The 16,224-nt window shown below is 48.9% G+C and overlaps 6 protein-coding genes across 6 annotated transcripts; 3 read left to right on the forward strand and 3 right to left on the reverse strand.

Annotated features, from left to right (window-relative positions):
- Positions 1-294: 294 nt before the first annotated feature.
- PG994_013740 (cytochrome P450) lies at positions 295-1,441 on the reverse strand (the record flags this gene model as incomplete). Its single annotated transcript, XM_066865149.1, is given in 4 exon segments — positions 295-831; positions 852-1,077; positions 1,139-1,348; positions 1,359-1,441. 4 exon segments carry the CDS (start codon positions 1,439-1,441, stop codon positions 295-297), a joined length of 1,056 nt encoding a protein of 351 aa, XP_066710110.1.
- Positions 1,442-1,456: 15 nt separating this feature from the next.
- Positions 1,457-1,834, reverse strand: PG994_013741 (25-hydroxycholesterol 7-alpha-hydroxylase; the record flags this gene model as incomplete). Its single annotated transcript, XM_066865150.1, has 2 exons — positions 1,457-1,590; positions 1,642-1,834. The coding sequence occupies 2 exons, from the start codon at positions 1,832-1,834 to the stop codon at positions 1,457-1,459; spliced, it is 327 nt and encodes a 108-aa protein (XP_066710111.1).
- Positions 1,835-4,160: 2,326 nt separating this feature from the next.
- Positions 4,161-5,044, forward strand: PG994_013742 (aflN/ verA/ monooxygenase; the record flags this gene model as incomplete). The annotated part of the gene is made up of 3 exons (XM_066865151.1): positions 4,161-4,172; positions 4,235-4,512; positions 4,669-5,044. The coding sequence occupies 3 exons, from the start codon at positions 4,161-4,163 to the stop codon at positions 5,042-5,044; spliced, it is 666 nt and encodes a 221-aa protein (XP_066710112.1).
- A 1,023-nt stretch (positions 5,045-6,067) lies between these two features.
- PG994_013743 (uncharacterized protein) lies at positions 6,068-6,271 on the forward strand (the record flags this gene model as incomplete). The annotated part of the gene is made up of 1 exon (XM_066865152.1): positions 6,068-6,271. The coding sequence occupies one exon, from the start codon at positions 6,068-6,070 to the stop codon at positions 6,269-6,271; it is 204 nt and encodes a 67-aa protein (XP_066710113.1).
- Positions 6,272-7,941: 1,670 nt separating this feature from the next.
- Positions 7,942-8,145, forward strand: PG994_013744 (uncharacterized protein; the record flags this gene model as incomplete). Its single annotated transcript, XM_066865153.1, has 1 exon — positions 7,942-8,145. One exon carries the CDS (start codon positions 7,942-7,944, stop codon positions 8,143-8,145), a length of 204 nt encoding a protein of 67 aa, XP_066710114.1.
- A 2,231-nt stretch (positions 8,146-10,376) lies between these two features.
- PG994_013745 (uncharacterized protein) lies at positions 10,377-11,208 on the reverse strand (the record flags this gene model as incomplete). The annotated part of the gene is made up of 2 exons (XM_066865154.1): positions 10,377-10,759; positions 10,818-11,208. 2 exons carry the CDS (start codon positions 11,206-11,208, stop codon positions 10,377-10,379), a joined length of 774 nt encoding a protein of 257 aa, XP_066710115.1.
- Positions 11,209-16,224: the final 5,016 nt, after the last annotated feature.

The following is a 16,224-nucleotide window of genomic DNA, read 5'->3' on the forward strand; positions in this document are numbered from 1 at the left end:
GCCTGAAGCCACTGCTGAGGTGATAAATCCCGATAATTCGTTTAAGTATCTTCTAGCATCGGCAAGCCATCTGCCGCGACATCCCCCTACAGTAAGCCTATTGCACCATGAATGTCTGCCTATGCCCTTATCCACCATCGTGTTGCTACTCGTGACTGACCTCCATCCCTGAAACATCCTCAGCAACGATATCTACGCTCTTACTAGCAGCGGAATACTCTACAGGCCACTCTCGACCGTCCCGCCGAGTGATCTCAACCTGCAGCGCGGCCTTTGGTGTCGGCATGGACGAAGTCATGGGAAAGTTCTTCCGGGGTCCGCCCACTCTCCATTTCCGGACGTCGGCTTTAGATCAAAGCGCCGCAGCAACAGAGCCGCGAACGCCATGACCTCGTTGTTGACAAAGTGCCGCCCCGGAAAAAAGACCGTCCCGCCACCGAAAGACCGAATTGTGACGGGGTTGGGCGCTTCTCGCCGGGGGCCCGCAGAAAGCGCCGATGGCGGAAGCTCCTCACCGTCGGGCCCCACACGGACGGGTCGGTGTGCTGAACGGGGGGCGACGGTCATGGCGGTGCTGCCCTTTTTCAAAAGCCACCTGCCGTCAAGTGTAGTATCCTGCATGACCACCCTGGCGGCAATGCCAATGTACACGTAACGCAGGTCTCTGCCACATCGACAGCAAGACGGGCACGAAGACTTGACTTTTGCCAGGTCAATGGTACGAACCCCGTCGTTTTCGGTCCGCAACAGCTGTCTACCTCTTTGCGGCACTCTTAGAGAACCGTGGAGTCGGAGAAGATATGGTAAAGCATCCATAACGCACTTGAGACGCTGTTGGTGACAGAAGCCACCATCTGGCCAACTTCCGTGGCGGCAACGTCTCGACCTCGCAGCCCGTGGCCTGTGTTGTGCTTGTACCGGCACTGAACTAGCAAGGAGCCCTGCAGGTGGCCGTTTGCTGCGAAGTACTTCTCAAACGCGGGGATTAGACGCTGCTCTCGAGCACGCAGGCTCTTGCGGGCCAGCATGCCAGGCCATGCCTTGAGCATATGGACCATGATGCCAGGCTCAAAATCGCTGTTGGTCATTGCGTTAGCCTTGAGCAAAAGATGAGAGTGGGTACTAATCTGCGACATACTACCAGGCCTGCTCAACCCTGGGATCGCGGAATGGATTCATGGGCCCGTATATAGAATTGGTGGTGGCCAGGAAGATCTCTCTGCAGACCCAGGCGAACAACTCCACCGTAGTCGACTTATCCGCGCTGAGCCTTGCTGAGAGACTCAGAGATGCATCGAATCGCCGCACCGCTAATAGCATCGAGGCCAACGCCAGGAGATAGGGCCGGCTGAAGAGACGGCACAAATGTGGACAAGTAAGAGTCGTTCTCCAGCATGCGTTCCGAGCCTATGATGGCGTTGCCGGCGGGGCCGACGCCCATGACGGTCGCCGCCGCTTAAGCCTCGATGAGCGCGAAGGCGATAGTCTTAACCTGTCTCTGGACCAGCGGAATGAGAGACAGGGAAATGAAGAACGTAGAGACGCTAGCCTGGCGTACGTAGAGTGTAGGTTGGAACATCGTACTTGTCTCTGCAGCAGGTGTTTGTTAGCATCTTAATGCATTCGGTATCATTATGGGACCCATTTTGCTGACCTTAGTCTCGCGAAGTGTGGCGTTCCGCCATGATACAAGTCGAACAGTGGACTGATGAACGGTATCGCCATTTTTGACCGCAGGCGGCTCCTTGGGATGTTGGGTAAAGCACAGGAGGGCCTTCAGGAACACATAGGTCGAGCCTAGAAACGCAAAGAAAAGCGCAAATGGAAAGTCCATATTGTCGCGACAGTTTAGCCCACAAGATGATAACATGTATCAAATATCCAGAGAGAAAGGCGCTAAGGTTGTTGATGATGGAAGAGTGATTTTCAAGTCCCTTGATCATGCCACAGAGTTCGCATCGCGACTTGTGGACCGGTGTTGGTTGGCATTACCAAGGAGCCATGCCCGTTGGTTGTGGCTCGTATCCCTTACTTCGGGTGTAAGGGACAACTTTGTAGTTGGCCAAATCTAATTAGACAACCTCTACTACAGAGCTCGAGCAACACCCGTAAGTTTCACCCCGCAAGTTTCACCCGCGTCGCCCCGACCCCGCCCTAGCATGCTGGCTGGGTTGGTTCTTCGTTCCCCAACCGCCGTCCTGGGTCTCTGACTACAAACAGACAAGCCTTCATCGATATGAGTTAATCCTGTCGGATAAGAGTCTTGCTATGGCTTGATGATCAAAAGATAGGTCTTTAAGTCACAGTGGCCAGATGTAATGTAGGGGCTCGGAACCAGACAGTCGGTTAGTGAGACTCATTATTAGCCACTAGATTAGACTTACCACCGACCTTAGACAAGTTGGGCTTGGCTTGGCCTTCCGTTGAATTACTTGTTACGAAAGCCTCAGGCCAGCTTCTATTCAATTAACACCGAGTATTAGCACTGAACAACTTGGCGTTATACCCGGTTAATGCTGCTGTAGTTTCCCCCTGTTCTGATAGACGACTGCCTAGGGAATATGTTCAGCCCTACCACACCTGAGAGCAGTTGCCAGAGTCACCTACCGACTCTCGGCGTTAGTATTACTCTTTTTAGGATAATCGAGATGTCTCAGGGGGGAATACTGGCAACTCCTCGAATAAACGGTAAATGCATTCCTCTTGAGACACTGGGATAACGAGGGCTAACGACAGAAATAATGAGGAATAAATACTGGAACAAGAAGGAGTAATTAAACCCCGAAAGTCGCTTATCATCACCGCCCGTACTATATCTCATTATGCCGGTTATGCAACTGATACCAATAAACAGGATTAGCCGGAGGAAAGCACAAACTCCGTCATGCGTCCTAGGGACCTATGTATTGTACTCATAATCGTTATCATCAAGCTGAATGAAGTCCCCAATATCTGGTTTTGTCATGGCCCGTGGGTCTGAGTGGTCTCCACAGAGGGCTACACATCATCAACCCTCAAAGTTATGAAGCCCAACATTAGACTGGTTCATTCCTCGCTTCGTTCCTTCGGATACTGTGATAATTGAGGTCATCCATAATGTGAGTGGTGTCCACGCTTCTTAGTCCGGTCTGGCTCTCGCTTCTTGTTTGGCCATCTTCCCCGTACCCCATCACACTAGTCAATGAAGCACGCGTGAGATGTTGGGTCGCGATCTTTGGTGGCGTATCCGAGCCAAGTTCCGGCTTCGGCTCGACCGATCGCTGAGGGCTGCGCCGCCTCCAGGATCTCAAGGATATACCAATGTGCAGGGAGTATAGAAGGTGCCTGCTACGGAGTACAGCAATACAGGGCGCGGTGCCTATTTTAAGAACAGGGAAGGAAAGTCTTGGCCATCGTCTTACTACACCTCTTCATGGCCCCCACCCCTTTACGGCTTCTTGCATGCATCCAGTGAATTTCAATTCGAGGCTCGTGTTGGGTGTTGGGCTTTTCAATCAATTTCCACAACACATCGTCCCACCTACCGTCTGCAACAACCTTGACTCCGCCCTTGCCACACTGGATGTCCCATGAAGAGTCATGTCTTTCAGGTTCTGAATCTTGAGTTACCAGACTGTCATCAAAGCCCATTACCTTACTTGACACCATGGCCCAGCTCACTGTATCTGTGACAAGGGCAGTAAGGGCTTGGTTCTGATTCAGCTAATAATTGACTATGGCACTTCTAGGGGCTCTTGTCTGTCTATCCTTCCTCTCCTTCTAGGAGGGTGATTTGTAAGGCTTATATACACCTCGTCTGGTATCCTCCGGACGTCCTTTTGTCCCTTAGCCGCCATATCCTTTAGGAATGCAGTTATTCGTTGGGCCGATATGCATGCCATCGTTGGCATGCGTGTGACAGTATCTGTCGCGATCGCAGTGGCCGCAATTCTGGTGACAACGTTCATCGCCAGCTTTGACTCAAACCGACAGCATGTACGCGAGCTACAGGCCGCCAAGGTGGTGAGTAATGACCTGTGATCACCTGCTTTATCTGAGGAGCTTCTGTGAGTAAGCGAACTGATGAGACTTGGGCCGCCAAGCCGATGCCAGCCTTCCACTTCCTCTTGGGTCACCTCGCCGTGAAGCAGTCGATGCAAGGACTTCCGCGAGACATCACCATGCACGTCATGGTGCGAAAGATGGCCAAAAGTTTCCCCAGCGGCAACTTCTACCTAAACCTCTGGCCCTTCAGCAAGACCCTGCTGGTCGTCACAGACCCCGTTACTGCGGCCCAGGTGGAGGCGGCGTCCTTGACAAGCCGGCCTTCATGTGCGAAACCATGGAGGTCATCAACGGCGGACCGTCGCTAATGACGATGCACGGCGACACCTGGAAGAAGTGGCGTGCCCTGTTCAATCCGGGCTTCGAGCCGGCCTATATGACAGGGTTCGCCCCGTCTATCGTGGATGAGGTCGCAGTGCTCTGTCAGTTACTACGGGAACTTGCAGCAAAAGGCAAGGTGTTTCAGCTGTAAGAGTACACTTTGAAGCTTACATTCGACGTCATCAGTCGGATAACGTTGTCAGTCTCACGTGTTGAACCCATCCCTCGACGATGCTAACCATTTTCTCTTTTAACGCAGCGGTACCCGTCTGCATTACCAAACTCAAGGTAGTGTTTTGGCAGACGGCCTACGGCGGCTGGTCTACTGGACTCTTACGACACCACCTTCAACCCAATCCGCCGCTATCTAAGCCCTCGCCCCTTGGTCCAGTGGTACAACAGTTATTGCATCGATCGCTATCTCAGCGGGGAGGTCGATAAGCGATTCGAGGAATTGGCTGATTCTCGCCGGAATACCAGGGCGAAATCGCAGTCGCGATCCATCATCTCACTGGTGATTGACCAATACCTGGCAGACGCGATGCACCCCCGAAAAGGAGGCGGCGTCATGTCCGTGGAGGGTGTCAGGGCGTACCAGGCCGAAATGGGTGGTGGCGGAGCACATCCCGCGGATGGGTTTCCGGTAAGGGTCACGCTGAGAGATGGGAAGTCGCAGTAAATGACAAGCTCGGTCAGATCAAGAGGGTAGAGACTTCTCCAGGACGTGCCGCACCGCCAACTTCTCACTTCCGTCCAATATGTTGTGGTGCGACACACCATGTCATCCCGCCCCCAACACTCCATTTCTGTCCTATCTCTAACCGCAGAAACCATTATACATCCTGTATAATAGTAGCATTGAATGCGAGCCAAGCACTAACGGCCATTAATCAACTAGCCAATCAAGGTAGTCGGCGCCTTGAAGTGATACTTCGTTGATTGCCGCCTGCCTAACATGAGAAATCTTTCCAGCTTTAATTATGTGCCAATCAAGCCCTGGCCCAGCCCTTTTTCTATTGGCCGTCGTTACGAACAGACCATGCTTGGCTCTCCCAGGTGATATAAGGATTGGCGGACTCTCGATTCAGGTCCAAAAGGGAACACGTTTTCGGAAAGGATGGCTCAAGATAGTGGTGCGTCTTCGCCAGGTCGAGGTCTGGATGTGCAAGCATGAACCAACTAATAGATCTTTCATGATGAGTGTGCCTTGCGGTATGACCCACCATGGGTTAATTTGTTTTGAGCTGGAAATCTCAATGGCACGGTGTGTCTCACTAAATGGGGCTGTGCGACATACCCTGCCCTATTTCCACCTTGTGCTACCTCAACCGGCATGCTGATCTGTTCATCTTGGCTCGGCTATCATCTCCTCTTTGTCAATGGTCGGCTCGATCCTCGATAAGCGCCCGTTTGAAGTAGATCTGCCATCAGCCAAGAACCGAAAATAGGACTGCCAAGCTTGCCACGGTTGGTCCTCGGGGCCGAGTAGCTCGCTGGGGTCAAGATGGGGATCATGCTGTGTCCCCGTCGATTAGAGTGAGGATAGACACATGAATCTCGTGGCCTTGAGAGAATTTAAATGCAGAAGTCACTTTAGTTCGCCCATGACCCAACCCAGTCTTTTGTTCCACTGCCATCCTGTTCCTTCACTTCCTCCGAGTCCACTGGCCAGTCACCAGTCACCCTTAGCAGAACTCCAATCATGACCAACATCGGCCCTCTGACGGCAACACTGACACCATCATCTGGATGTCTGCAGACAGTATGGGGCCAGGTCTTCACGGACCACAGTGGCCAGAACTCGACAACACACAAGTATCACAGTCTTGGGCGCTCTTTGACATCAGAATGCTATCCGACCGGGTTCCAGCTCAAGTCTGACGCTTTCTACTCCCCCGGCATCTGACTGTCGGGTTGGGCATCAGCTTGCGGGTCCGTGGAGGTCGCCGGTACCATCACAGAGACCCGCGCGGTGTGCTGTCCAAGGTATGAAGATCGCTATCTGTGTCATTGCCTGATCCCCAACTGAGTCATCCATTATAAGCGGCTACTCGTGTTCTCACTGGCGTACGCTCCGAGGAGACCTGGTCCACACTGTCTTGCTCCTCTGTGGCCATATCTCCGATTGCCATCATCATACCAAACCTGGACAATCAAGTGCAGGATAAAACCACTACTTTGTCTGGTCCGCTCGTCAACGCCGCTGCGATCAATATCTGATGGCAAAAAACCGACTTTCTCGCCACAGCAACAAAAACCCCGGATTATACATCCACTGAGACTGACTCGAGAGGTCCCAGTATCTTCAACACCTGCAAGTGCCCCCAGTACCGCTGCAAAAGCCGGGCATAGGAATCGGTGCGGCCGTCGGCGCGTTGCTGATTTTTGGAGCCGTAGCGTTTATGTTCTACCGACACCGGAAGCGCAACAAGTTAGAAAAGACCCCGAACGACCACAGGAGCAAGACGCGGCAGTTGGCGGTGACCTCCCGGAAGTGTACTGAGGACAAAACGTGCATGGCCACTCAGAGCAAGAAATGCCGACTCAGACCACATGCTCAGATGAATGGGCATTCGGGCCCAACAGAGCTGCATGGCTCGGGAAGAGTCGAGCTAGAGAGCAATCAAGAGCCGGCCAAGTATCACGGCATCAGTCACCAGCACTTGGGAAGATATTGATATGCTGAATTGGTCGCAGGGACTTGTGTGGCATGGATAGTGGCATTAAACAGAAGTCTACTGCTTGGAAGTGGTGAACGATGTTCCTTTTGACTGTAGAGTTGCAATCACCTGTTCTTGTCTCGCCGCATCAGACAGCCGCGCCGAGCTGCCGACAACACTGTGGTAGAAGCAATGAGCCGATCACACCTCAGGTAACATCGAAGTAAAACCCAGCGCTAGGCAATAACAGCCAAGAGACGTGACGCACCTTAAAGCACGATGTGACATCCCATGTTCGCTTGCATAATGGAAAGCAAATCCAAAGTACCGACGTATTGTAGCGGGTTCACTTGGACATACCCGCGTCTTGTCGTTGTTGGCAGTGTCGTCGAATCCGTCACGTGACAGAAAAACCGGCGGTGATCGTTGAAGGTTTAGCGTGGCGGGAACTGCCATGTCAGAGGAGTTAGTTCAGACCTGGACTTTGACGGCGCCACGCAGCTGTTTGGATAACACGGCGTTCGACTGCCGGAAGAAGCCGCATGTGGTGCGATTTAGCTATTGACTACCACCGCTTGCGCACTCTTAACGTGTTTCACGAACTTACCGCGTGCCACTGTTCTCAACTGCCTTTCTCGCCAAGTGTTAAGGACCTGGAAGCTGAAACAAATGCGATGGTTGCCGTTGCGCCATTGCAAGTGGAGCTGGCTTCCCCTGTGACGACGCCTGCTCTAGTAATAATGCATTTAAAGGACAGCACCTCATCCTTTGCTCTCTGGATAGACAGATAGCTTCTTCACCGCTACTAGAACAACCCCATATCTTCACTTCACTTCATTCCGGCCGGACCGAATCTCATCACCAAACTCTTGCCTAATCCATACCTCTCTTCCGATCCAATCTTCAACCTTCAATCATGCAGCTCACTGCCGCCCTCACCTTCTTCCTCGTCGGCCTGACCGCCGCCGCCCCTGTCAAACCCGGCACGCCGGTCAACGAACCCAGCCTCCCGCTCAAGGCCGGCGAGTTCTGCAGCACCACCTCGCAAGAGGGCGTCCTGGGCTGCGACGACGGGACCGGAAACACATTCAACATTGTCAACGGTCAGCGAAGGGACTGATCCTCATACGACGGCAACATTCACTTACGTCTCTGGGCGACGAGCAATGCCATTGGGTCTTGGTTTTTAAAGGGCATGTACCCTCGGTCGCCATGAGGGAAAATGTACACGACTGAAGACGGACCTATTGGAGCCGCTCCTCGCCTTCTCGACAGCTACGATGGCGTGTACATTAGCTAGCGACACACTTGGCTCCGCGATGGTTGGCGGAGTTAAAGGCACTCAGCCTGAGGATGGATCAATGCAGGCTGGCCTCGAGAGTTACTCAATTAATTAAATTCAAAGCTTCCCCCAATCCACCATGCCGTCTTATATTAGTCTTGTGCTCTTGTGTCTCTGGACGATGATACTGGCAATCATGCGCATCGCAAAAATGTATGTGTACACTATGAACATGCGGCGTGCGGCTTCGGCGGCTCCCTTTTTCCTTTGCCGACTGACCAAGACATCCCATGAGCCATATACACCAGTCTCGAGCATTTTATGCCACAATTGCTTGGTGCAGATAGGCTGGCAGACTATTAACAATGGCCAGCCCCGAGCCCTCCTTTAGACGAGGAGCTCCCCGGGACGGCTCGTCATCGACCAGGTGGCCATAAGCCCTAGTAAACAAGATAGCCTGGGGACCCTCCCGGAAAATCGGGGTCATGTACGGTTAAGTTCCGTTCGCCCTATTGTGGAATGCTGAAGTTTCGGTCAAGTCGACGGTGACCGACAGCATTTTTGGGAAATCTTCTAGTAGCAGCAAGATGATCCTACTTTCGTCAGAACGGTGGCTTGAATAAAACGTCCGGTAAGACTCGCCCCTGCCCGTGTGCTTTGTATCCGATGCAACAGCAAGCGACCCTGGGCACAGATGAGAGCTGAGCGCAGCAGTAATTCACCGGAATCAGAGATCCAGAAATAGCAAGAGGTGTTCCAGGCTAAACATCCTGGGTTGGCCACATGCTCCCAGAAGACCCTAATATACATTGTGCTTGGCGTGCCACCGGTTAAGGGCGACAAGATAGCCCGGCGATGCCGAAGAGTAGACACTCGCCAGGCACATCTGAGAGCTGGCCACAGGGGATCCTCGAGATGGGCAACGTCAAGACGGGCACACTCGACATCAACCACAGCTGTGAGCGGCTCGAGATCTCATATATTGATTGACTAAGGGTATCTGAAACAGCAACACCTTGAGCTCGTCAAACTGCCTGGTAGCAGCTTCAGGACTACCTGGCTAGAAGGGCAAAGACAATTGTACAGTATCAAGTACAGGATCACGGCATGGGGGTTCCGCGATTATCAATTACCGCTGCTGCCTTTATACTATTCTCACCCTTTGCCCTTTACTCTTTGCCTTACAGTCTCAGTTACCCAGCATGGACGGGCTGGGTTTCTTAACTGGTGGTCGCTGTCGTTCTCCTCTGGCCAAGGGTCGCCATGCCATGGCATAGCCCTAGCCGTTGGCGGGATTCAATGCTGCTGGCCGAATTTGGTAGGATGAGTTGGTGTTAGCCGGAATTAGGTGCTCTTAGCTGAAGTCAGCGGGCCGAGTTTAACGCTATTCGGTGAGTTCAAGTGCTGTTGGCCGAATTCCGCACTTATGGACTCAGCGGGGTAAATTGCTGTTGGCCTGAGTTCTCCACGGCCGAGTCATCTGCTATGAGAGACCCATCCGGCCGAGTTAACAAGGAACACAGCTTGGCGAATCTTGGCGACGAACGGTCACTTGGAACTCAGTACTCAACGTCCCTCGCACCGTGTTCATCCCGAGAAAGAGCTCAAGCGGGAAGAGTGGCTCTACATCGACGAGTACGAGAGAATCTCAGCAATAATGGCCAGTCGGGATCTCATTCTAGCGCGCGCTTGAGAGGCCTTGGTGTTGACAAGATGATGCATTCACTCCAGAAACGGCCGGCTGAGTATCCTCCCATGTAGTACAATTATAATGAGACCAGCCATTTACTTCCGAAGCCTTACACTGGCAGCCGTCTACGAATCCTGCGGTATCTAAGTAACGTGTGACAGAACTAGGCGGACTGTACGTGATGTTCGCAAATGTGCAGATGTCAAATTGGCGTTCATGCTTGCTGCTAATAGGGCTTGAGAAATTGGTCTTTGATTATCCGGTACTAGTCTATGGCGCTCTGTCTTCAGAGCATTGCCAGATCGCCGAATTTGGGGCCTAAAGCCGATTCGCGAATAACGCTCCTATCACCACTGCCAGGGTCATCTAGCTCTGCAGCTCAAAGATGCGACTGGATGTCCAACAGAGACTTGCCGGCAGGCCCTGCCTTCTCCTGCGCAAACTGGGAAGCCTGCTCCAGCACCTCGCCGAGCTTCTCGGGCATGCTGAGGAAGGGCGAGTGGCTGGAATTGAGGGTGGCGGTGAAGTGGTCAGCGGGGAACAGGGCCGCCATCTGCTTCTGGATAGCGATGGGGATGGCCTGGTCTTGCTCGGTGTGGATGAAGCCCATCTGGAAGCCGGCGTCCCAGGGCGCGAAGGTGCCCTTGTCGGTCATGGCGCGCATGCTCGAGGGCTCGAGGGCGGCGACGGCCTTGGCGGCCAGCTTGGGCTCGACGTCGGCGTAGAAGATCTTGATCGGGTCCATGGGGGTGAGGATGTCGCCTGCGTGAGACAGTCAGTATGGAGTTTGCGAGAGTGGTCAGTAGGGGGCAACACGTACCTGTGATGTTGAACCAGGGAAGGGGTTTGCCACCGAGAGAGTCCATCAGGCTGGATCCGACCTGGGCAGCAAACGAGGTCATGTGGAGGACCATCAGGACGCCGCCCTTCTGGCCTTTGGCAACTCGGTCCTTGAGGTTGAAACCCTCGACGGCCGCGGCCGCGGGTACACCGCCGTAGGAGTGGGAAAGCACTATGACTTCCTTGCCGGCATCGACGAGCTTCTCGAGCTCAGCGCGGATCGCGGCGGCGTCTTCGGGGACGCCCTGGTGCTTGGGGTCGGTGGGGCCGACAGTGAGGAGGTCTATGGCGGTAGACTCGAAGCCGCGCTGGGTGAGCTGGGCGCGGATCAGGTCGAACGCCGCGGGCGTGTGCCAGGCGCCGGGGACCATGAGGAAGGTCGGCTTTCCGAGCGCTGGGGCCGCGGCGGACACTAGGTAGGCCGCTGGTGCTCTTTCCAACAGGGACGGGGCCAGCGGTGGCCGTGGCCGCAAGGGCAAACAGGCTCGATACGACGGAGAAACGCATGTTGAAGGAGTGACAGGTGCTAAAAGAATGACTGAAGGAGTGGCAGTTTCTAAGATGAAACAAGGAAAGAACGTAACCTCAAGGGTATAGGCAGGATTCCAGAAGATGGCCGAGTTCTCTAAAAAGGTCGCACTGCATATAGCTTAATATATCCCACGCCTTAGCGGGATCTCGAGAAGAACCCTTAGCATTTCCCTTCAGCTTTAATACGTCGCGGTGCTAAGCTTAATTATACTGCTGAGGGTCCAATGATCGTATTACATCCGTAGCGCCTGAATTCCACGCCGGTCTGCCTACTCCGTAGTGCCGGATAGCAAAACGGCCAGGGATGGCTGCGTCGTAAATCCAACTGTGCCTGACCCGTAGCATACCAATCATGGTCCGTCGCACGTGGTCCTACAGTAACATCGCGCATTTTGTGTATAAAGATGAAGCCACGAGGGTATATCCGAATCCCCACAGTTTAGCAATTGGAATTCCCCCACTTAATTATTATCTCCTATTCACACTAGCTGCCAGTTGCTGCCAGCTTAGCCCAGCTGAAAGAGAAGACTCGCACACAGAGTAGGTTAATAACTACATCGCTGATGACATCTCCATCGGGTAGCAGCGGTGGCAGCAGCCTGCTCCAGAGTTATCTTGATGGCCACGTCAACGGCGGGGTGTGCCATATGTCCAAAGCGTTCGTAATCATGGAAGTCCTGGTATCTCGGAGATTGTATTACTCCATCTATTATCCCGCGTAGCGTGCCATTTCATGGAATTCCCAGTTTGCGAAGAGTTGCTCAAAGAAGGAACTGGCCCGAGACTAATCCATGCATATCACGCACATTGTCCGATCGTATCCTGGGATGATCTTATCGGCGCCCCGCTACGCAACGTGCCAGCCCCTGTTTGGGACAGGGATGATGCTTAATGCCTCGGATATCAAATCATTAGCCCGGTCGGGAAATGTCCGCTTCGAATCCTCCTCGTCTTGTCTATCCACAGCCCTGGCTCGAGGCGGTCGCATACGATTCATGGAATAGCATTATGTCGCGGGGAAATATCCAGTGAGCTGGTGTTGCAGCGTTGCAGTCTGCAGACACGTGGGCAGAACGAGCTGATAGCAGGTCGATAAACAACCGGCACGCGATATGACAGTCGGCTGAAAGCAAGTTGACGGAAGAAACCGCTGATAAGCACCATGCTAAGTCATGAGTCAAGGCCAGCAGACAGACAGCCAGCAGACAGGGCGACTACGGAATCAGTCCATGCAGGCGAGGTGATTGGAGAGACAAAAGGCCTTAGCTTGCATCGCACCAAGAGATCATGGCTAGGGACTACATAGTCACGACCGATGGGACTCCAGAAACTATTTCGCTTCATCTTCGGGGCTCAATGGCGGTAACTGCCGAGACGGGAGAAGCCGTCAGGATCAATTTGCCCTATCTGACGATTACTTGCATTCCTTTTTGGGAGTCACCGCAGACTTGGTTCACCTGTCAACAGGGATTATGGCCTCTTGCACGTGGCTTTGCAGGCTTGCATCGTGGGTAACACAGGACAGGGACAGTTGCGTTCGGCGGCAGGGTCGCATGGCGCGCGCGGTAACAGAAGCCCACGAACAGTGCAGGGCATCGTGGGACGACTGGATGTACCCGTTGTCAGCCGGGTTCGCGATGCGGCCCGGCCTCTGTGGCCGCAACCGGGTTTGCCAACGAAATGAGTCCGCATCTGCTTGCGTGGCTTGTGGGAGCAAACCGTCCACCATGGGTCTTTCCGTCTTTGCGGGCAGGAGGCTACCGAGACCAGAGGGTTATTGCACCATCCTGGTCGGCATATGGCCCGGTTGACTTTTACCGGGTTCGGAATTTGTTTGCAAGGCGAATTTGCGAGAGGTTTTTACCAGCGCCGATCATGCTAGGGCCATGACTTTTCACCTGTTAAGCTTCGTGGGTAAAGAATTGGCTCGTGATTGTCGTCTGGGTAAGTCTACAGAAAATTGGGACAAGGTGGCGACGGCACACTCAGGTGTGTTCGGGTGGTAGCTCGCATTAGATCTTTATTACACTGTCAGCAGTTTGGGCGATGCACCCAATGAGCCTTGGCCAGAGAAACCAGCGACAACAGAGCCTGATGATTGGAATCTGGTGTACCGTTGTCGTCTAATGGCTCCGGCAGTGTGGGCGTTGAGCTCATCATGTCGGGTATATACTATGCTCTGGTGATTGCTGGTGAGAACAGCTACCACTGATTCATCTTCACTATCAGGGATGCAAACTTGTGCCAACTAAGCCAGCTGACGGTGCTACGGTCACCCTATGTAATGGCGACCCCTAAATTTAGATAGCCCCTGACAGCACCACATATAAATCAGTATATAAACCAGTTAGCTTTTGATTTATAATTAATTAAATAATACTATCGTCTTCCTTTTTTTCCTCTTTCTAATAAGCCGTAAACTTAACGAGTTAGCACTATAACGCGCGATTTAAAATGTTATAAATAGCTCGTTAATAAAACAAGCCGCCGAGAAGTATAATATTCCTGGAATAACTCTAAAGGTTCGGATTTACGGCCGCAAAATTATAAAATAACGGAATAAATCCTTTTAAAGCTTAATAATAGCGGAAAAGTTTTAGATCGTAACTTAATACTTTATATAATATAATTTAAGCTGTTTACCAGCGTACGTTATTTTTTAAATATTCGCTTAACGGATTTTTTAAGTTAACGAGATTAATATAATACTCGGTAAGTACTAGGTTAAAAGATTTATTACTCGTTATTTATTTATTAATACTATTTTTTTTAAAAGCATAGATTTCTTAAAGCTTAACGTAACTTTTATAGAGAAAATTATCGAGTTTTTTAAGCGGCTTAATAATCTTATTTTAAAATTAATCCCTTTAAAGTTTTAGTTTAATGTCGACGAGATCGGTAACTAGCTCGGTTATAAAACGAATATAATAATTATTAAACCTATTAAAATAAAGGAATATTAATTATAAACTCCTTTAACTAAGAAGAGGCTTTTACGGTCGAATATAATAACGCTTTAAGCCGAGCCTTACTTAACATGTATTATATATAGAATCGTATAGCGATTTTATAAATATACCTGTACGGCGTAAGGTAGCCGGAATTTTAAAAATAGGATTCTATATAGGAATTAAAGTAAAATTCTATATAAAAATAATTATTAAGTTTTATAAAACTAATACTTCTCGTATAACGTTATAAATAAAAATTTATAAAAAAAGGATCTCGATTATAATAAAAATGAAGTTTTATAAGGCGGATTTTCGAATTAATTACGGCTTATTATTAATAAATTATTAATATAATTTAAACGGGCGGAGGCAATTTATTTAAACTTAATAAACTTTTATATAATAATTATATTATAATCGGGTATAATAAAAATAGTATATTAAATATTATTATAATAATATGGCGTTAATTATTAAATATTGACGAATAAAATTATAAAGCGGCTTTAATTTTTACGAAGGGTAAATATAATATCGATATAGGTTTAAATATTTTGAATAGGCGGCCGTATAAGTTCGATACTTAATATATTAATTGTACGAAAGGTTAAAAGAAGATAAAAGTAGACGGAAGATACTTATAATTATTTGGTTAGCGCTTTTGGGAATGGCGTTAAGGTTAATACTTTAGTTTTAATTATTATTATTAGCGGTAGATATTTATTAAGTATGTTATTAAAACCCGACTCGTAGAAGTTATTATATAAAAGGATTTATAGCGACGTTTATAAGATTAAGTGGTTAGCGATAGTAAATAATAGACGGTAAATTATTAAGTTAAACGATCGGGCGAGGGATAGTAATAATAAAAGGCAGGCGATAGAAGGTAGGTATAGAAGGGAAATATAGAAGGTAAGTAATAAAATATTAGGTTAAATAACCGCCGTACGAGAGATCAATAATATATAACGGTAATAAAAAATAAGTATAAATTTTTTAAGTAAATAATTAGATATAATGTAATAATAATAAATTAATAGGTTAAGTAATCGCTATTCGGAAGAATAATAATGTGTAATAGTAATAAAAAGTAGATTTCTAGCGGAAATAATTATTACATAAGCGATTGAATTAAAGGATTAATTAATGTATAGAAATGATAAGGAGCGCTAGATCTGATAAAAGATCTGACGCTAGATTCGACGAAAGATCGAAAAGGTAATATAATAGGTGGAGGAAAGGTAAATCTGCTATACGAGGGATCGAAAAATAAAAACTAGGATACGGAAGTAATAAAAATAATTATACGTACCTTATTAATCCTAATAATAATAGTAGTAATAATAAAAAAGTAAAATTAAAATTAATATACGGTTAATTAATTTATTATAATGATATAGAAAGTAATTTTAATATTTATTAGTTTAAATAAAAAATATATTAAAATTAATATATATACCGAATCGAAAAAAAGAGTATCTAAGCCGGATAAACTTTTAATAATATAATATAAATAGGCGGCGTATTTATTATATTATTAAAATATTAATATATAAAAAGTTACTTTTTTATATAAAATATTTTTTAAAAGATAAGATAAAGTAAATAAATTTATTAAATCTATTGTACGACGAGGAGCATTCTTTTTTTAATGAAATATTCTCTTAATAAATCGTAATACCTATAGCGCCGGAGGTTTAAAACCGGGGCTAAAAGGCCGGATCTAAAGCTGGTCTCGTAAAACCACCGGTATTTTTCAGAATAACAACGATATATATAAATAATAAAGTTATTATACGATATTTTAAAACCTAATTAATAATTTAAAAAATATTATAAAACCTAGAAACTTTTTATAAAATTATACTAGGATTTTATATTTATATAACTTTATAAAAGCCGATT

The sequence above is a fragment of the Apiospora phragmitis genome (genome assembly GCF_038363925.1).
Source record: "Apiospora phragmitis strain CBS 135458 chromosome Unknown utg000011l:1.0-3236445.0:1.0-3240683.0, whole genome shotgun sequence".
Classification (NCBI taxonomy): domain Eukaryota; kingdom Fungi; phylum Ascomycota; class Sordariomycetes; order Amphisphaeriales; family Apiosporaceae; genus Apiospora; species Apiospora phragmitis.